Below are 23,177 nucleotides of genomic sequence, written 5' to 3'. Positions count from 1 at the left end.
TTATTCAGAAGAGAATAACCAGACACATGGCTTTAACTTTAGTGTGGTGATTAAATATTAATTAACTCAAAAGCTTTTTTAGGGTTTCAGTTTATGAATTTTCATAAACTAAAAAGGTGCGTGTCATCAACTGGTGGGTTGCATATGAAAGATTGAAGATTCTCTAGCTACGAAATAAGGTTTGAAGCAGGCTTTAGTGCAAGTGTTGCCATAAACAGCTATTTGATTCGGCGCAGTTGAAAGGAGGATTCCTTGCAGCTGCATCCTTATCAGTTGGTGTGTCGGCCTGCTCTTGCCCTTGCCTGCTTCTCCCTGGATTTGCCTTCACTTTTATTCCTTTCTTTTTTTCACTTTTCAACTTTTTAACATTTCCATTCAATTGTTTTTGAGAGCTGAAATTAGATACTTTTTCGCTTGTAAAGGGTGTCTAATCATGGCATTAAATTGGATGTTTATCATTTTTTGTAATATCTAAATAGAAATTAGCATAATTGCTTAAAAAACTTTATTAGATTCAATTTACTCAACAAAAAGGATATTTTATTAAGAAAAAACCACTTAACAGTGAATTGCACGATAACACCTCATAAACCGCGAGGACATACAACATTGCAAACTAACGATGAGACCACAACTACCGCCTAAGAGGCCTAAAACTTCCGACAATAGAACATATCAGAAAGGTTAAACTCTGTATTTAGTTGTTGTATTTTGTGAAATATGTTAATTTGATTATTTTTAGTATTTATATTTTTAAATTTTAAAATTTCATTCCTTATAATTGTTAAATTAATTTAGTTAAATTTTGCTATTTTCAAAATCTAATCAGGTAAATATCTTATCATATGTGTAATGTCACGTCGGTTTGTTATTTTCACATATTATTCACTAAAAGTTTAGTTAATGGATTAACGACGTCTTTTGTGTCGAGTTTAAAATTTCAAAATTCGAAAAGTATAGAGACTTAAAATAATCCAAATAGAAAAATATGGACTAAATTTATAATTCCACACATAGTACAAGATTAATAATTAAATTTAATCCAATGAATTTAGCTACTACTATTTGCATCAGGACTAAGATTTCAAAATTCAAAAAATACAATGACTAGAATTGACCAATTCGAAAAGTATAGAGACTAAGATTGATCAAATTAAAATACAGAAACCAAGTCCATAACTTTTATAAAATATAAGGACTAATAGTATAATTTAACCTATCACAAAAGCATAATAACACCAAACATACATTATAAGAAATTGAATTGACAATCAGCCTCAATCACCTTCTAAGCTCAAAGAAATAAACTCAGCAAGAATAATCATCAATGCATATGATCTCCTCAAAAAGGAAAGAAAAGAAACTATCCTCCATTTTCTCTACCATCTCCAACTCTTGTATCTACTGCTTGTGCGCTTTATATACTCAAAACCATCTTCCACAGTTTCGAGACTTCAACAACTCGTAAACTTTCATCTCATCATTTTTCTCATAAACCCAACCGCAAACTTGCCTCATTACAGTACATCCCAAATCAAGGGTCAATTTAACTAAATAAAAATTACTTTTTTGGATTCCGTACCACTTTCCTCAACATCTTGCTTACGAAAGAAACATTCAAGCCTCTAATCATCTCAGAAAATTTTGGACAATATGTACGTATCTAAAATGCATAAAGTAATAGATCAAGAGTCACTTTAAGATGCATGAATAGAAATTAGTAGTGACTTGGAACAAGGGTTGTAAGTGATGAAGTGATTGTAAGAAAATTGTAAAAGAAGAGAAGTGATGTGAGTTACCCAAAAAAAAAAAACAAAGAAGAAGAATTCATTTCATCTTGAGTATTTTTTCCTTCACCATCTTTAGATTCTCTCCAATAAAGTGGTAATCAGAGTTAAAGATTCTTACAAAGAGTATGTAAAATAAAATTGGTCATGGCTTCTTCAAGCCTAATCTACAACAATGTTTAAGATCTTATCTTTGAAGGTGAAAACTACGATTTTAGGCATTCAAAATAGATACATTATTCACTTGAATGCCTTGGAGTTAGTCAAGGAATATTATGAAGATCTAGAAAATGCTACAGTGCAAGAGGGTGTCCCACCCACCCTAGTCAATTCCAAAAGGATTGTGTATGTTTCCATTAAAATATTATTATTTTACTTTTACTTGTTCAATTAAAATTCTTTGTGATTTTTTTTATAAATAAAGCCCAGTAACTAAGTAAAAACAGACACCATGCTAAGTATTGCCAGTCTATCATAATTCTGTGAGATTTATTCTTTTAAATAAATTCTAATTTTAAGATTGATATTCCCGTTGAGCATCAATAGAAAATTTCATAACGCTCTTCAGTTTGTAAATTAGAACCCACATTCTAAGCAAGTTGAGGTTTGAGAATAGTAGAGAAAATCGTATTAGTCGAAAGTCAAGAAACACCTTATACCGCCTATTCCAAAACACAAGTACAAATTTGATAAAGAGTTTATTATTATAAATAACACAATTGGTTGGGTTTTAGAAAAAAAAATTCCAATGTGCAAAAAAAATTGTTGTCTAAACTGAATTTTTCCAGCACGTAAGTGGTGACCCAACTAGTAGTGAAAGTGGACACTTCAAAAGACATTGTGATAAGCAACAAAAAAAAACATACAAAAATTATTTACACAACTCGATACAACAAGTGAGATTAATTCACTATCTTTGAACTCTATACAACAAGTGACCTTAGTTCTATCGCACTTCGGTATAATAACCTCACTTTTGTATTCAAAGACTAAACTTCTTACTTCTAAATTCTCCCATTAGAACTTAAGTTGAAAAATCAAACAACAAAAGGTTATATTCTCTCAATTGCACTCCTACAAAAATATTTTTCTATGAACTGATAAATACTCTCAATAACTTGGTACCTAAACTTATATAAGTCTCTTGAATATATAGAAGTTTAAGACTTGCTAACATACTAGTGGCCGGTTACAATACAAATCCCTATTAAACAATAGCTAAAATAGCTAAATATAATATTCTAATAAAGAGCAATATAAAGTGGTCTGTTGAGATATATGTTTTTAGTGCTCTTAATCCAATATTCACAAATCAAGGGATTTGTTATGTAAGATTCGTTTCAATCCAATCTTCAAAAAATTGTTACTCCACAAGATAGATCATCAAATATGAACACGTCCATAAAATCAATTAAGTTAATTTCCAACTGATTTGATTAGCACTTTGACAGCTACCTAAAAAAACTTTTTCCCGATAATGAAACATCTATGGAAACAAAATTTTCATATTTAGAGCACAAATCTATTTTCACAAATAACTTTAAATATGCTCAAATCCCATCAAATTAATTATATTTAATGTAAAGATAATAAAAAAAAACCATAAAATTAGCTGATATTTTCTTAGATTGCATATGTAAATATATATAAATACAAAATATAATAGAATCACCACCTGTGCAACTTAGGTACTTCTTTCGATCATGTCTCTAGGATGTTTGGTATTGGCTTACTGTTCAGGATCATGATAGAGCTCTGATGGATGGTTGGATTTGATCTATGCAACATCTATCGAGGCAGCAAAAGCTTTTGCTATCCGTGTGGCGTGCTTGAAAGCAAAAGACAGAGGTTGGTCCCATGTCATTTTTAGTCTGTCTGCATAAATGTGATCAACCGATTTAATTCGCCTTCTTCATGTGAATGTTGGAATAGTTTGCTATTAAACAAGATATTCTTTATTGTTGTCTTTGTTTTGATCATGTTTCCTTTTCCTAAGTGGTTCAAGAAGGCAACAAAGTTGCGAATTAAGGGTCTGTCTGTTTTGTTACTTCTATTTTCCGGAAAATGTTTTCTTAATTTTTCGGTGTTTGATTCTGTAAAACATAGGGAAAAAAAACTTGTTAGTCAAAGGAAAAACCTTCGCTTTTTTCCTGAAATTTCCGTTAAGTCATTTTACGCTTCAGGAAAAAACCTCTCTTCAAACATTTTACACTTGTAACAATTTCTCACCTCCTCCTTTATTGTGTTCCTCTTACCTTAGGAAAACACTTCTCCCTGTCTCACTCATCGGTGCTCTCACCAACCATACCAAAGGTAAGGTTTCATATTTTCTTTTACAATCATTCATTTTCATCTCTGCTTCTTAAAGTTCTGGTAGATTTTTTTTCTGTAAAAAATGGGTTCTTAGTATTATTAGATTTTATTAACCGTATAAATATTAACTATGACATGAACCAATTAATACTTGAATTTATGATTATTAGATATAGTTTGTCGTTTACAAAGTTTTCTTGAAACACTTTTTGGGTCTGAAAGTGCAAATCGAGGGTCGATGGAGAAAGTGGGAAATGGAATGGGTATTGATTGGATTCAATTTGGAAAGGTAAGCCCGGGTTTGTAGAATGAAATAGGATGGGTTACCTCACTTTCTTCTTTTTTAACTTCTTATGTTAAAGATAAAATATTTCATTTGTTTTAGCAAGCTTTTGGCACTTCAAAATTGAATTTTATGGCTGTTCTGTTTTCATGTGGTTTATTGTTTATCTTTGTAACTTGTTATTTGTTGTCATTAGGGATCGCTTTTCCCTTCTACTCATTTTATTTGATCGATGGCGTTGTGTTCTTCAACAATCTGTGTGAAGCTCATTCTATGGAGGATGTTTTTGAAAAAGTGCAAAGGAGAGCTCTTGGCTAAGCTTCTTCTATTGAACAATTATATGTTATTTTCTATTTATATATGTTCTTTCTCTTTTTAATGAAAGTGTTATATCTGATAGATGTGCTTGTGGGATACTCTTTTGCATATTATTTTCATTCAAGATGATAACTTCTTAAGCTTTAGTAAGACAAATATCTTGAATTCTAGCTAATATTCTTGTTCATCATAGAAATTGCTAGTAGAACTTCTTTTTAGGTGTTTAAGCATGATAAGAACAAATGCAAAAATAGTTGGATAAGTACATATTTCCCATGCAAGTATGAATTCCTTCAGATAGCTTAAGCTTTTTTATTTGTGAAGGACAATTTTCCTTGTGGACACTTCATTAAGTAATGTTCATTTGATTGATTCATTCTTGTAACAAGATTTGAACACTTTACAAGTACACTTACATTTCTATTCTATTTATCCTTGGTAGACTTTTTGCTGATATTTTTGACTGATGTAATTAACTTAGGGGGAAAATGGTTTTGCAAAATCTGTAGTTGATAACTTCTTAGTCCTAATTACCAAGTCATTGATCAATGGAGGGTAGCATGGAACTTTAGAATCCAAATTGATGTTATGGCTTTTATGTACTTTTTTTGCATGGAGTCAAGTAAAGGACATTGATGCATTGGCAACCTAATAATCATTTTTCCCTTTTGGTCTCTACGCATGATAACATGCTTGGTTTAGTTTTTGGTTTATCATTGGACAAGGAATAAAATGACAACTCTCTTGTTTGTTGATGTTATTGTTAGTTTTGATTTGAGTTTGCTGCTAGGTTGAGTATAATTTATTCTAGTGTGGTTGATGTTCTATGAGAAACAAATATAACACTAGGAATTATTGTTGTTAGGTTAATTCACATCAATAGTTTTAGAACTGTTGATGAGTTTAATCCTACTTTGCTTCGTTTTTTGTTTTTTTTTTTTTTCAACTTTTGCAAATGAAATTTGCTCTAATTGTAGGCAATGGTGATCATATAAATACACGTGGGCTGTGCCAGACCGCAGAGAGAAGATGGGAAAAAATGCTGGTCAAGGGGAGATTTGATGTTGCTTCTGAAATGGCATCACTTTGTTATGGGGAAATTGTTGGTTGAGGGGGAGATATGATATGTAGATCATAAAAATGTTAAACATTACCTTCATATGTACTGGTTGAAATCTGTATTATCTATATTTATGATATTTGTTTTAGTACATCTCTAATGGACTGTAATGCATTGATACCAGATGCAACTGTCTTACCAGTTTTTCGGATTTTTGGATTTGCTTTATTAAAGTAAATTAAGGGAGTGGTTAAAAAGCCATTGGTAATTGGTAATTTGGGTGTAATTACACAATAATGACATGATCGGATAACCATTGTAATTAGTGGGCTTCACTGAAACGGGTGTAATTTAAGCATCCAGTTATATTTTTCAATTTTTAAGAGAGGCGAAGTAATTATATAGCTAATTGCACTCAAAGTTGATTTAAAAAATATATATTTTATTTTTATAAAAGTTATAAATATTATATTATAAACATGAATATTTTATTATAAAAATTAATTTACAAAAGTGTTATAATATATTTATTTATAAAAATTTATATAAAAATTATGAATGTAACTTATTTATATAAAAATTATGAATGTAACTTATTTATGTGTTAATGCTATATATTATAAAAATAATATAGTTATTCATAAAAAATGTTATATTTTTTATCATAATTTATTTATAAAAAATAACTTATTAAAGTTATGATAAAAATTATATTATTTATAAGAAGTGTTTTATAGAACCTTTTTTTATAAAGGTTATATATTATATATTATAAATTTTATGTTATTTTTATTTAGTTTGTGTATTATAAAAGGGATATAAACTAATATAAAATCTTTCTCCAAATTAAATTTATATAAGTTTCTATAATTAAAGCTATACACTATTTGTATTGTGAATCCAAATATTATAAGGTTGATACTAATTATGTAAATACAAACGGTTTTCTTGCAACATATCGTGAGGTATGATATTGTTTAAGAGAATGGTGCCAAACACAAGTACCATGAATAGCTTGCAAACTTTATAATTTGAGGTATTCAAGACTTCAAACTATGGTTGAGAAGACATTTTTAATTCTAAAAAATTTATATTAACATCACCACTTTTTTGTAGCATAAAAAAAAACACGATAGGTGTTGCATATTTCATAACTTGAATTATAGGTAGAATTGAGATGATCCATACTGAAAGAAGATATTGATAATTTAAATGATATATATTTAAATTCAGATGACGAACTTTGTTCAGAACCAACATATAATAATAAAGAGCAAATGTTAAATGTTACAGAGAAAGTAACTAAACAAATATGCCCTAAAATAATTAGATAAAACTACATATGGTGTGTATTTTTTTATTTTTATTTATTAGTAATTGTATTATCAACAACTTTTTAGACTAATGAATACATATGTTGATTTTATTTTAATTTTTGTTACTTGTTTAGAAATTATATTTATCATTCCAATAATTTTTATATTAATTGATACTTTTTAAAAATATAAATTATATAATTGTGTAATTACAATTTGTACTATCAAACATGACATATGATATAGGTTATGAACATTTAGAGAATTACATTTTTTTTTGTAATTACAAGAGGTTGTAATTACATTGTGCCGTTAAACAGATCTTAAGTTAATTCCTTTGAAAAAAAGAGTTAGATATATATTTTTTAAATCATGGTTGAGTATAAAATAAAATTAGAATTGAAATATTAACAGCATTTTTTAAAACTAAAATATTGGGATTGTTTTATTTTTTAGTTAATTAAAAAGAGTATGGAAGTATTAAGAAAAGGTAGATTGGGTAGCGGTAATGACTAGCCGGTGACTACACCACAGGAGCTTCCAACTCTCCTCTCGTAATTTCTGCGTAGCATTCTTTAATTTGACCTGTTCAAAGCTGACGCATCCAAAGAAAAGGTAAATTTTGCTACTTTGAGATCCATATTTTAACTATAGATATATTCTTGATACCATGATTTGATATTTCTTTCAAGCCCTTGCAGCTAATACAGAAAACAAACGGAATAGATATATAATCTGATGTTTTCTAACATACACAAATGCAAAAGTAAAAAACAACATTTCAATCCACTATTTTTTCTCCTCTAGTTTCTCGGCAACCAAACGCTCGTGAACTGGAACCGATACGTCCATGGATTTAACCCATACTAAGGGTGAAACCCAACAGCTTTGCCGCAAAGTAAGACATTAGAGGGAATACCGTATTCGTTGGTGAGACTTCGAACAGGATCAAAGACTCTCAAGTAAAATTGTTGCCCAAGATATTGTCTTCCCCATGCTGCAGACCTCAGGTTCCACATACCTTGGTTGTCCATGGAGATCAATACGGCTGTCCAAGAATTTGGATAAACCTGGCAGGGAAAAGAAAACACCAGTAGCACAAAAAAAAATTCAATATATATGGAAACCCCTAAAATACCGGCTATAGTATTCGGATTTCAGAGTGACTATTGTATACGAGTATATCGAACATGGTTAACTCATTTTGTTCAAGTTTTTCAATATATATGGAAGAACATATCCTCATAGTTATAATTAGTATATGAGGTATAAGCTCCCAAACAATTATCTTATCCGGACTTGATCCTGAACAAAGACATGATCTGGCTTACCTGGGTAGTGTGTCTCGTAAGAGCATCGACTAGATTGTAAGTTTTTCGTTTATGTGGATTCCACCGTCCGGAGCCGAAACTGTATATAATGTAACAGAAACGATAAGAACAGATTTCTTTTTTTAAAAAAAAAAAAAAAAAACAGGGCATTGTGACTCACCCAACAACCCAAAAATCATAACCATCAAGATGCCAGGATTGCAGGGTGTTTTCGTTGTTCTGAAAGACGACTTCAAGAAAATCATGGAGAGAAGCTGGCATAACGGAGGTAGCTACAGTTGCGGCACCACCTGAAGGAAGGCCTTGGATGGAATCCATGGTGAAAACACCAGGAATGTTAAAATAATCCGCAAGTTTCGGAGGGGTATCCGAATTCACATAGGAGACACCATTCACGGTGTAACGCAGCTTTCCATTTATAAAAGATGCCGAGTTGGCCAAAACAATGGTCTTGGTTGTTGTTATCTTCCCATAATGGAATGAACCCTGGGGATTAGGCCTGGCTGCATTAGATGTCAAATTCCACCTTCAAGAAAACGAAGGAAAACGACTTAAATACGTTATATTTATGCTAAATTGAACACATGAACCAAGTATTCATCAATCACAAGTACCTATATGTCCTTGCCTGCTGCATTGACCAATGAAATTGGAATGCAGGAGCTGCAGGCAGGGGTCCAGAAACCGGAGTTTGTGAGTTTGCGTAGTGCAACATTGCAGTTGCAGTGAGAACGGTCCTCGAAAATCTTGTTGATGCAGCAATGTAGTAATCCTTTGGTGGCTGATTCAACGTTACTAAGACAGCTAAAGATTGGCCGACATGAACATCAAGAGAATCATATAAGTTCTGAACCACATGAGATCCTTCAACCTCAACTAACTTCATTGTATGACCCTGAATCCTGAAGTTGAATGAGGTGGATAATCCGACATTTGAGATCCTAAACATGTATGTTTTGCCTGAAACACCACAAATAAAACTTAATTAAGTAATCACATGATGTCCTTTTGGAACTGTGAAAAATAAAATAGAATAAAATAAATAAAAATAAAGAACACATAAATTTTACGTGGAAACCCTTTCGGGAAAAAAACCACGGGCAGAGGAGAAGAAAATTCACTATGTCGAAAAATTTTTACTCTAATACAAGAGGAATAGACTATGTCTATTTATAGGCTTGCAAAGCCATATTCTAGTAGGATTGAAACACCTTATCCTAATCAATATAAAATAGATGGAGTTTAATAAGGTTTAAAAACCTTATTCTAAAATAAAATAAAAGAAGTCTAGTTCTATATGGATTTTACTTTTATTTTATTTTCCATCGTATTTTATTTAAATAAGAATTTGGGTCACTTAATTCTAACAATCTCCACCTTGACACAAATTCTCAATGAACAAGTTCTTCATCGCGAACTTTCAATAAACAAGTTCTTCACCTCTTCCAAAAAACCCCTTAAGGGTTTAACTTCAACAATGAACACCAACCAAGTCTAAGCAATGCTCAAACTTGGTTATAGGAAGTGACTTAGTCATCATATCTGCAGGATTTTCATGAGTGCTAATTTTGCTCACAACAATATCACCACGAGCAATAATATCACGAACAAAATGATACCGAATATCAATGTGTTTTGTTCTCTCATGAAACATTTGATCTTTTGTAAGAAAGATGGCACTCTGACTGTCACAAAATACTGTGCTGATTTGAAGGTCTTCATTGAGTTCACTAAATAGTCCCTTCAACCAAATAGCTTCTTTACAAGCCTCAGTAATTGCCATGTACTCACTTGATTGGTAGACAAAGCGATCGTAGTTTGCAAAGTGGCTTTCCAACTAATTGCACAACCTCCGATTGTAAAGACGTAACTTTGTGAGAGATCTTCTTCTATCAAGGTCTCCAGCAAAATCAGCATCAACATACCCTATAACTCCATCTTTAGTTCTTCCAAACTGTAAGCAAACATTAGTAGTGCCTCGTAAGTATCTTAAAATCCATCGAATCGCTTTCCGGTGTTCTTTACCAGATTCGCCATGTATCGCTAAGCGACCGATCGCATATGATAAATCTGGACGTGAACAAACCATAGCATACATGAGAGATCCTCTCGCACTAGAGTATGGAACATGTGACATGTACTCAATCTCATTATCGATTGAGGAGATAAGGCCGATGAAAGTCTGAAATATCGCTAAAGGAGTACTAACAGCTTAGCACTCTGCATATTGAAACGCAAAGAACTTTCTCAATGTACCCTTCCGACTTAGGTACAATTTACTTACTTTTCTATCTCGAGAATCTCCATACCAAGTATCTTCTTTGCTGGTTCTAAATCTTTCATCTCAAATTCTTCACTTAGTTGGGCTTTAACCTTTCTTATCTCTCTTTATCTTTTCTTCGCTATCAACATGTCATCAACATAAAGAAGTAGATACACAAAAGAACCATCACTGTTTTTCTTAAAGTAGACACAACTGTCAAAACTACTTCTTTTGAAATCATGAGAAGTCATAAAGGAATCAAACCTCTTGTACCACTATCTTGGTGACTGTTTCAAACCGTAAAGGGACTTTTTCAGCAAGCAAACATAGTCCTCTTTTTCTGAGACTATAAAACCCTCTGGTTGTTGCATGTAAATATCTTCCTCAAGTTCTCCATGCAAAATGCGTTTTACATCTAACCGCTCAAGCTCCAAATCATGCATGGCCACAATACCAAGCAAAGCTCGAATCGAACTATGCTTAACAACCTGGAGAGAACACATCATGAAGTCCACTCGGAATTTGATGTAACCCTTTGCAACAAGCCTTGCTTTATATCTGGGTTCTTCAACTCCCGAGTCCATTCTTTCTTTTAAACACCCATTTACAACGAATGACCTTTTTACCTTTAGGAAGTTTTACAAGATCCCATGTTCTGTTTTTGTGGAGTGATTCCATCTCCTCTTGCATAGCAAACATCCACTTTTCGAGTCTTCACACTAATCGCCTCGAATAATTAAATGGCTCTTGATTCGCATCTATATCTTCAGCCACATTTAAAGCATAAGCAACTAGATCAACCTCGGCATACTTCTTTGGAGGTTTAATTTCTCTTCTTGTCCTGTTTTTGGCGATAGAGTATTGCGGTGAAGAAGCAACTCTATTCTCAATTTTGTCTTGGCTTGAGGAGTTGATTCGTATTAATCGATGCTCCACCGGTTTTGGTTTTCTTTATTGGAAGAGTCTTTAAGAGATAAGTTAGGTAGCATAGCGGTTTCATCAAAACAACATCTCTGCTAATCACAACTTTTCTATTTTCAGGACACCATAACTTATAGCCTTTTACACCAGCTTTATAACCAAGAAAACGCATTTAATGGATCTCGGTTCCAATTTTCCATTATCAACATGAGCATACGCAGACACCCAAAAATCTTTAAATCGAATAATTAGCGGGATTACGGACCATACCTCTTGTGGAGTCTTTTCTCAATGGCAACGGATGGAGATCGGTTGATCAAAAACATGCGATGAGAGTCGCTTCGCCCAAAATGACTTGTAAGTTGGCATTTGACAACATACATCGAACCTTCTCCATGATCGTTCGTTCATTCGCTCGCAACGCCGCTTTTTTTGTGGAGTATGACGAACCGTCAAGTGTCTCATGATCCTTCCGACTTGCACAATCTATTAAACTCATCGAGCGAACTCTAAGCCATTGTCTGCATGCGGAGGTATTTTATCTGCTTTTCCGTCTGCTTTTTCAATCATAATTTTCCAAGACTTAAATGTGGAAAACACATCGCTTTCGCTTGGGAAGAACGCCCAAACTTTTTCGGAAAAATCATCAATAAAGGTTAGCATATAATTAGCTCCACCTCTCGAAGGCACTCGGACGGCCCCACGATCGAATGGATATACTCCAACGTTTCCTTCGTGTTATGGATTCCTCTAGTGAATCGAACTCTCTTTGCTTCCCAAAACACAGTGCTCACGAAATTCAGGTTTGCAAATTCCTTGCCCATTAAGAAGTCCTCTTTTGCTTAATTCGCCATGCCATTCTCACTCATATGCCCTAGGCGATATGCCAAAGTTTAGTAATATCATCATCGACAAGGAAGAGGAAGCGACAATTGCATCACCGATATGATGAGAACCTCAGAAACATATAACTTGGCAATCTTTCTTTGCCCTTTCATCACAACAAGGACCCTTTGAAATCTTTAAAACCCCACTTTCATTGTGTATCTGCCCTTTTGAATCAAGAGTACTCAACGAAATTAAATTTCTTTTCAATTCTGGAACATGCCGCACGTCACTAAGTGTTCTGACAACTCCATCAAACATCTTAACTTTAATTGTTCCAACACTTGCGATTTTACATGAAGCATTATTTCCCATCAAAACAACACCTTCAGATACTGTTTCATAAGTTGTAAACCAATCCCGATTGGGACTCATGTGGAAGGTGCAGCCTGAATCAAGTATCCACTCCTCGCTTACTTTAGAATCATTGACAGAAGCAACTAGAAGTTCACCATCGCTGTAGTCTTCTACAACATCAGCTTCACCGGAATTTTCTGGCTGTTTTCCCTTTTGATTCGCAGCCTCCCTTTTAATCTTATTTTGTAGCTTATAGCACTCAGATTTAATGTGCCCTTTCTTCTTGCAGAAGTTGCAAGTTTTACCTCTGTTTGAAGATTTCGATCTACCCTTAGATTTACCACGAGGATTCCGTTCCTGTGTTCTACCACGATCATCATCAACATTCCGGTCTTGTCTCCCACGAACAATGAGACCCTCTCCCTGAGAGTTGGGTTTAACCACAAGATGCTTCATCTTATCATACGAGGTTAAAGAATCATAAACCTCATCAAGCGTGAGAGACTCGCGGCTATATAAAATCGTGTCTCTAAAGGTTGAATAAGACGGGGCAACGAACAAAGTAGAATCAACCCTAGATCTTCCTTATCATCTTGAACCTCCATGGCCTCCAAGTTTGAGAGAATTTCTTTAAACAACATTAAGTGTTCGTGTCTGACGCACCTTCCTCCAAACGATGAGTATAAAGACGCCGCTTCATATGCAACTTGCTTGTTAGAGTTTTCGACATACATATTTGTTCTAGCCTCTTCCATAATGCAATGCGTTTTCTCTTTCATCACATCCCGCAAAATTTCGTTGGACAAATGCAGATGTAATTGTGTTAATGCCTTTCGATCCTTACGCTTCTTCTCTTCATCTGTTAATGTCGAAGGCATCTTATCTATCCTAGCGGGGCATCCTCTAGATCCATCGTGCAAGAAGCGCTTGCATCTTAATTTGCCACAACGCAAATCGGTGTTGCGATCCAACAATGAATTTCATACTTCAAAGACGCCATTACCGTGATCGAGATGAATAACCCTAAGCTCGATACCAATTTGTGAAAAATAAAATAGAATAAAATAAATAAAAATAAAGAACACATAAATTTTACGTGTAAAACCCTTTCGGAAAAAAACCACGCAAGAGGAGAAGAAAATTCACTATGTCGAAAAATTTTTACTCTAATACAAGAGGAATAGACTATGTCTATTTATAGGCTTGCAAAGCCATATTCTAGTAGGATTGAAACACCTTATCTAATCAATATAAAATAGATGGAGTTTAATAAGGTTTAAAACCTTATTCTAAAATAAAATAAAAGAAGTCTAGTTCTATATGGATTTTACTTTTATTTTATTTTCCATCGTATTTTATTTAAATAAGAATTTGGGTCACTTAATTCTAACAGGAACAATGAATGAAAAAACTTCAAATTTAGAATTATGCTGAATGAATGAATAAAAATGCTATGAATTAAAGTTGAGGATGACCTTGTTCACCACTAAAGGTACTTTGAGTCTGTCCATTTATAAGGACTCCATCAGGAAAGGGCAGAGGCTTTCCTGAGTCCAAAGATTGCTGCAATGTCTGCAAAATAGGAAATAAATATATTTGAGACAATTAACCAAACCATGCTTCTCCACTTTAACCACCCGGTTCAATCCCCGATCTCTCGTCTTCCTGAATTATCACCCCTAGGTACTTAAAAGCACTCTGCTAATTGTAACACTTAACCATCAAGTGTGATAAAATCTCAATCGTCAGTCTTTCTTTTACCAACCATACTCTTCATATACAAAGTATTTCTAAGACTTGGCATTGCAAGAATGACTATGATCAGTTAATAACTTGCATACCTCTGCAAATGTTATCTAACTTAGTGTTTCTAATCGAAAAACAACATCAGGAGCGGAAAGACGAAGATACTAAAAAATTGAAACGAAAATCTTAACCTTTGGGAGAAAAAACCAAGCAGGTGAACACAAACCTTATGGCTGGTTTTGTACCAGTCACCAATAAGTAAAGTGAAGTCTCCATCAGGGTATCCGTAAGGGATTGGGATCACACTTCTATGGTATATATTGAGTGCTCCAAATCCTCCAGCAGCTTTATGCAATAGAGTTGAAGGGAAATATGTATAAGACCCAATTTGATCCTTGGCCTGGAACTTGTAGGTATAGTTTGAGTTTGGAGGGATAGGGCAATTGGTTCCCAACACTCCATCCTGCCATGAGTTCTTCCGTTGCTTAATGCCATTCCTGTTATGGTTAAAAACAGGCCCCTCATTAATCATTATCATTTTGACAGTGCTATAAATTTTGGTAGCAGAATCGAAGTCCAAGGAAGTCAAATTTCTTTCATATGTTTAGCAAGATCGAAATGAAGTGAAAGTGTCCATGTTTGAGACTCAAGGCATATGCAAGTATATATATAGAGAGAGAGAGAGAGACTCACCATGTCAACAAGAAAGGCTGGTCAAGCTTATTAATGAGATTCAAGACAATGTTGTTATTAGTCACCACTTCAAGTTTTGGTCCTGGAAACTGATCATTGATGAGAATAACCTTTCCAAAAACAAAAATCAAAACTTGTTCAGCAACCCCGGATGAAATCCACATCAAACAAAGCACATTATTTTCAACATTTCCAATAAAATAAAAATCATATTATTCCAACCTGCTGGGGAACTCCAAGAATAGAACGAGTGCCATAAGTAACTGTCCAAGTGTAATAAAAATATGGGTCTTCAGCATCCACTTGGGACACACCCAAAAGAGCCAAAAGTCCAATAACCCATTGTAGCATTACTGCTTTTCCCATATCTTTGTTCACCCTGAAAATGCAATTGAACCAAGAATGGTTCATTAGTAAACTAGGAAACATACATGGCAGAATTGGGTTATCACCATTTCACCACCTTGAAAGATGAACTTACCTGATTTCAGAATCCATGGAAAGTTAACTATTCTTCTGAGGTAACATTGACAATATAAAAGAAAGAAATACAGACTTCTTATAAGAAAAAAAAAGCTGCAACAGATACTGGTCCACTGCCTTTCTTTTATTGTTTTTCTTCAACGTAAATTTCTCCTACCTGTAACCTTTTTTTGAATTATAAAATCGAAATTTTTTTCATAACGGGAGTATGGATTTGTATTTAATAGATTTTTTTTCTTTAAACCAGTCAATGTAATTTCAAATAAAAACAAAAATATCAAAAAAGAAATGACGAGTACATGTTTTTCGTTTTTCTCTTAAGTGACTAGAAAGGTTGGTTTTAATTGAGGTGATCAATATAATTTGACGTCATAATTCAATTAGTTTGAAATGTTTATCTTGGTAACTATAATAGAATTTTTATAATAAAAACAATTAAATGTGAAACCGGAGTAATAAGGGCTACAAGTAGATACATACATTTATGAGCATATTAAAATTTAAAATCTCAAATAATTATCAACAATCAATTTTAAATTAATATCCATCAAAATTAAGTTTATAATTAATAGGATTAAATTAAAATAATTTTAAAAAAGGAAAAATCTTCATTCAGACAAAAGCTCTGCCTGTGTGACAGGTTTATTTTATTTTATTAAAATAAAATGTATAACAATAAAAAGAAAATGAAAAAAGATCGGTGTTATACATCTTATTTTAATAAGTAAAATAAGTGATAAAACTATAGTTTGAAAATATTGATTTTAATCCAAAAGGTTAAAAAAATATTTAGTAAATTATTAAAACCAGCCACCTGGTTGCTTAGAGACTCCCGTCAAGCCTAGAGGCGTAAGATTGTTTGATGCTCTGCACATTGCACGTCCCCATGTTTATAATAATTGCTTTCATTTCATCATTCTTCTAAAAACAAATTTCTTTCCTGTAATCTCGCCATTGATTACACCTTTTTCCTTTTCTTCCTTTTTTAACTAAACCATCATAATTAAAACACTCTTTTTAAGTTAACCTTTTTTTTCAAAGGCTAAATTACATTGACGTTTTAATTTTATATATTATATTATTATTTTTATAATTTTAAAAATTTATAAATATTCTCATTTTTTTATTAATTTTATAATATTCAAAAGGAATATATAAAATATGTATATATTTTAAAATATTAAAATTTATATTAATTATAATATTATTAAATAAAATTAAAAACCCTACCCTCTGTACTCCTTTTTATAACTTTGGATAACCTATTATGTCTAAAGATGGCAAAACTCAAACCGCATGATGAATTTTGAATATTTGGAGTGGATTTTTCCTTTTGAAAAGTGGATGTTGGGTGATTTTTTCCTTTTCGATAGTGGGTATAGAGTGATTATGGTAATTGCTTGCCCCACCCTGACCCACTCTACTAGATGAAATTACCATTTTATCATTGTATATATAACAATTAAAAGGGTAAAAATGTAAAAATGTTGTTAGTTGTCTTTCTATATCTAGTATGTACCTAAATTAGGATTGTAAGGTTTGTGCCTAACTCATAGGCTAACTTGTAGTTGTGTTCCATATTACTTGTATAGCAGACTTTCGTATTAGGACTCTTGTATAATGTATATAAAAATGATACTATCATATAAAATGATATAATATTCTTTTCCTTGCAATTCTACATGTTTACATGGTATAAGAGCAGGTTTATTCCATCATTAAAGATATCTTTTCTTTTTCTTTGTTAGGGTTAATCAATCCCCTCTTGTGTGATTGATTTATTGTATATTTGTGTTTGAGGTTGTGTATCTTTTTTTTATATGCTAAAATCTGTAATTCAAGATAATAGACAACATGTCTAACTCTGATTTGCGTGTTTCTATTAGAACTACCATAAAATTTAATGGTTGAAATTATGCACTTTAGTCTCAAGCTTTTCGTACCTTCCTTGGTTCTCAAGGTTGTGATCATCATCTAGTTCAAATAATGACAAACATTCAGGATCCTAAATATGTAGCCTAGTGTCAATCTAATTGTGCAACGAAAACTTGGTTGTTGAATTCATTGGAACCTGAGATTGCTACCTCAATTCCTAAGAAGATGTAAGACTCTATTAAAGAAATGTTCTTTAATGATGGTAATAATTCTCATATTTTCTCTTTCTTTCAACAACTTATTAATAATAAACAAAGTGAAAAATCCTTTACTGAAGTTTTTGTTGGTTATAGAGGAATTATCAATGAATTTCGTGAATTGAAGCCTCTCTCTACAAATTTAGAAACTCAAAAACGTCAATGGGAAAATCATTTTGTTTGTGGATTTCATGTAAATCTAAATGATCAGTATAATGCTTACTCTTCAAACAACTTTCTCTTGCTTACAATCAGCTTCTTTAACTCTGTCATCTCTAGGCATCAAGTAAGTTTCTGTACTCAAACCCAGAACTGCAAATGCATGACACATGCTTTCATAAGTTTAAAAGTGTCTGCCATTTTAGTTTGAATACATGATAAAAGAAAATCATGAAAGGGGATCAATGATGGGTTAGATGAAGTTAGGAAAGGGAAAAAGAGAGTAATTCTATTAGATATCGCCACACGGTATTGCGAAGTGCAAACCATAATGTGCGAAGCTCAGGGCCTTGCAGAGGGGACACTACGGTGTTCGAGCATCAAGGTATAGGTTGGTGAATGGAGGAATAGATGGGATATGATATGAAAAGTGAATGTAAGATCATGGCTAGGCCATGAGACTGATCAGAGGCTATACGTCTAAAGATGAGTAAAACCATGGCTGAAAGATGCCATGGCATAACACTAATGATGAGTAAGACCATAGCTGAAAGATGTTATGGTATCATGATATAAATGAGTACGATCATAACTGGAAGACGCCATGATATCATGGTAAACAAGATTAAGACCATAGTTGAAAGACGCTGTGACATCCTACGAAAGCCCGTCGGGACAATAAACACAGGGAATATGAGGTGTAAGACCATATTTGGACTATGCCTACCTAGGTAGTCCACCAGGACGATAAACACGGGGTCACAATGTGTAAGACCAGGGTTGAAAGATGCTATGGAATTAAGAGATGATTTGACAGTCAAATGAGTAAGACTATAGCTGAAAGACGCTATGACATCATAGATAGTTTAGTAGGAAGTTAAACATGGGATAGTCCAACAAGATGTTAAACATAGGATAGCCCGACGGGACGTTAAACATGGGGTAATCTGTCGAGACGAAAAACACGAGGCTTGGAGAGGTAAGACCATAGTTCGACTAGGACATCAAATGGAGTCCATCAGGACCACAAATGTGTGATTATATGACGTAAGATCATAGCTTAGCTGTAGCAGCATAAGATAGTCTATCGAGACAATAAACACTGGTGGATGATCGAAATAGTAATCGTTAAACAACCCGCAAACAAGGAAAAAAGGTTTGAAGGAAAATGGAAGTATCAGATACAATTAGTTTAGAAAATTCAATTAATTTACTTAACTAGACATTCACATTGGCATTTAAAACCCATTTTAATTATCATGTTGGACTGTTGTTTGGGAGGTAACAAATGTTAACGGCAGAGTAACCATTTCGTAACAAAACGATAATGTAAGTAACTAAAATGTAACATTTCAAACATAAGTGACTAAAATGTAACCAAAGGCAAACAAAAGTGACTATTTTGATAGTTTACCCAAAAAATCTAAAAAAATTAATGTGGGCTACATCATTCATTTATAAGAGTTAGCTTTAAGTAAATAGTTGAATATAAATTATAACTTAACTTGACATCTACAGGTGCTAAGCTTCATAAAAGACATTTATTAAGGATAGATTTATGATAAATGATGAAAATTTAAATAAATATAAATTAGACACTCATGGGTTTCAAGTTCAATAGAATACATTTACTAAGTTTAGATTTACGAAAAAGATGAAAATTGAAAATGTATTAAACTCGACAATGATGAGTGTTGACTTCATTGAACACATTTATTAGAGTTAGATTTGGGAAATGATTAAAATAATAATTAAACAGGAACTCGACAACCACCAATGTTGAATTCCTTTTGTATTTATTAGAGTTTAACTTTGAATGATAAAAATTAATTTTAGATAAATTACATATTATAAGCAACTCGATACCACGGATGTCAAGTATCATTATACATTAAATACAATTTAAAAGTTCAAAGGTTATCATTAAATACAAATATATTGATTTGATTTGAATTAATTTTGACTATCATATGTTAATATCAAGATTAGTTAATCATTATATAATAATTACTTCGATTGTATTCGGGTATAAATATTGTGACACAAATTAACATTAAAACTTGACACTCGTATTTGAAAGATCCGGAACCTTCACATTTTTCAAGGTCTTTCGTGGCGTATTGTTGAGGTAATCAAAACATCATTATGTTGGGCAAAGCAGTATATTTCGGCATCAGTTTCGCAATGCTCTAAATTTTTAAGATCAGAGTTAGTTCTAGTGTCTTCGGAAGGTTGGGCCTATTTGTATACGGATGGGTTGGTTAAACTTGGAGAGATGTTTGTCGCAGCTAGAGTGTAACATCCCTAACCCGTATCCGTCGCCGGACTAGGGTTAAAGGCATTACCAGACAAATCAGAACATTTAATTTCATTTCATAACATCAAAGCATCAGAGATCAACATCAATATAGAGTCCCTTATATAGGTCTTCAAGACCTAAAACATGCGTCAGAAAAGAGTCGGGACTAAACCGAAGACATACAAAATTTTCTCAAAACTTAGACATTTTTTTAAACAAGTACAGGTCACACGCCCGTGTAATCAGGCTGTGTGCCTTACACGGCATTGGACACGCCCATGTGTCTAGGCCGTGTCAAAACAGGGCATACATACTGACTTGTTCACACGGCCACAAGACACGCCCGTGTGCTTTGGACTTGGTCGAATCTGACTTAGGCTACACGGTTAGCCACACGCCCGTGTGCCTTGGCCGTGCTCGAACCTGATTTACAATTGTAGGGTACCCCAGGGGACACACGTCCGTGCTACATAGCCGTGTGTCACACACTGCTGAAACACACGCCCGTGTCTCTACCCGTGTGGACAAAAATAGGCCATTTGAATAGCCAACTTGCCACCCCAATTGGGTCAAACCTACAAGCGCCAAACCAAATATATTTGCACAACATTTTATGACCAATTCACAACTAAAATATAAGCCATTCATGACATAACATTGCCAATCAAATTTCTATCTCAATACATCAACCAAATCATAAGAAATCTAAAATAAAATCATACCAAACATATGTTTCAATTTCATGATCAAAACTTATGAATTACTATAGCTAACACATGCCAAAAGTTTACCAATCTTACCATTTCTTATATTTATACATAAACATACCAAATATATCATATTGCCTCATAATTCATATACCAAAACCATATCATAATCACGTCCATACCAAGCCATATCACATGGCTAAATATATATACAATCACAAAACATAATCTAAACACTTCTAGCCTATACAAGCCATACTCTAATATATACATTTTCAAAGTACCAAAATAAGGTTCGATAGTGTGGTGACGATCCTCAACGATCCCCGAGCTTACAGTAGCTTTGATATTTATAAAACAATGCAAACACATACAAAGTAAGCTTTCAAAAGCTTAGTAAGCCATATACAATTAAACTTATCATTTAAAGCATATAAACATCATCAATTTACTTGCACTTGGAGCCAAATACCAACACAAACCTCATATTCATATACTTACCTTTCATTTTCAATATAGTACACAATTCGAACGTACCTGAATCATATATATATATATTTACTTATTCATTCATTTTCTAGGAATGCCCATTTGAACCGTTCGGAAACATATGGATACATGGATAGCTCGGAAAGCATATACAATGCCAACGTCCCAGACGTGGTCTTACATGTAATCAAACATCGATGCCACTATCCCAGACAGGGTCTTACACGAAATCAGATATGATGCCAATGTCCCAGACGTGGTCTTACACGCAAAAAGCAGAAGTCGATGCCAACGTCCTAGACGTGGTCTTACACGATAACACATATCAGAAATCCTATGTCATGATATATGTATCCTAACTATTCTTATGGTTCGTACGGAGCTTTTCGGATGTCAGAAATTTGTCGATACTTTCTCGAACAGCACATATTTAGCTCGAACATTCATTCATCACAATTCAATATCATATAAAAAAAATAAGAATTTGATTCAAGCATGTGAATGACTATGCGAATTGGTTATATGAGCCCGGAGGGTCGATACAGAAATAATATGAATAAATAAATTCGAGAATGAGTTGAATTGAAGAAATGAGAAATTGGAATATAGTGAAATGAAGTTATTTGAACCTTAAGGTTGAATGTTATAATATGATAAGTTTAAATGCTATTATCAAATAAAATGGTGTGCAAATTGGTAATATGCATAGTTCATATGTTAATAGAAGCTTTTAGTATGAAAGTTTATGTGTAATAGCTAAAGATTGATCTTGAATTGATAGTATGTAATTGGTTAATTTTTTGTTATATTGACTTGAATCACGAAAGTGTAACACCCCAAAATTAGGCTTGGAAGTTTTGAGGGTACTTTAGGAATTTTAGCTTATATGTGCTCGGAATTTCGTAAGGTTGGTAATCGATACTATTTTTGACAATGGCTATTAGAAAATTAAGTCAATTTTTGAAAATGAGTTTTAAATACCTTTAATTTTGAAAATAGGGTTGGTTTGTAAAAGAGTCAAAATAGAGAGTTTCTATGAAGAATTTGCCCAAAATTTTAAAATCAACCCAAAAACCCTCATTCTTCAAACTGATTTCACGATAGTTTCTCCCTATTTCATTGTTGTGTCGTCCCTTGCTTCCCAAGCTCCTCTCGTTCACTTTTTGTTCTTCAAACCTCAATCCATTGCTTCCCTTAATTCTCATAGCATTAATATTAATAAATCTTCAAGAAAACATCCTAAAACAGGGGCGAAGCCAGCAAAATTTTTTTAGGGATGGCCGAATGAAATTTTAATTTTTTATAGTTTATATATGTATAATTTATAAAAGGATAAAACCAAATTTTTATAATTTTAAGGGGGCCAAAGTGCAATTTTACCTTTATTAATTTAAAATTTTAAAAATTTTAAGGGCCTAAAATGTAATTTTACATTTTAGGGGGGCCGGTGTAACACCCCCTAACCCCGAACCGTCGCCGGAACAGAGTTACGAGGCATTACCGGACGTATCAGACAACTTATGAATAATTTACAAGTAAAATAACATTCATAGCATAATTTAATTACTAAATTCCTATATTGAACTCTCAAAGTCTAAAGCATACATTTAAGTGAAACGAGACTTGTTTAAGAACTCCAAATTTTTTTTATTATAAATTTCGACAGTATTTCTGCTTATTTTTACATAAATCCCC

The 23,177-nt window shown here is 33.1% G+C and overlaps 1 protein-coding gene across 1 annotated transcript; it reads right to left on the bottom strand.

Moving 5' to 3' along the window:
- Positions 1–7,719: 7,719 nt before the first annotated feature.
- Positions 7,720–16,135, bottom strand: LOC108488648 (L-ascorbate oxidase homolog). Its single transcript, XM_017792940.2, has 9 exons — positions 15,695–16,135; positions 15,436–15,592; positions 15,214–15,323; positions 14,747–15,017; positions 14,250–14,346; positions 9,023–9,368; positions 8,569–8,934; positions 8,409–8,487; positions 7,720–8,147 (listed from the first exon to the last, which is right to left on the bottom strand). The coding sequence occupies exons 1-9, from the start codon at positions 15,709–15,711 to the stop codon at positions 7,944–7,946; spliced, it is 1,647 nt and encodes a 548-aa protein (XP_017648429.2). The 5' UTR covers positions 15,712–16,135; the 3' UTR covers positions 7,720–7,943.
- Between the last annotated feature and the right edge of the window lie 7,042 nt (positions 16,136–23,177).

This window comes from Gossypium arboreum, chromosome 10, assembly GCF_025698485.1.
Source record: "Gossypium arboreum isolate Shixiya-1 chromosome 10, ASM2569848v2, whole genome shotgun sequence".
NCBI lineage: Eukaryota > Viridiplantae > Streptophyta > Magnoliopsida > Malvales > Malvaceae > Gossypium > Gossypium arboreum.
Note: the sequence above shows the minus strand (reverse complement) of the source record. Positions and strands in the feature narration are given on the sequence as shown.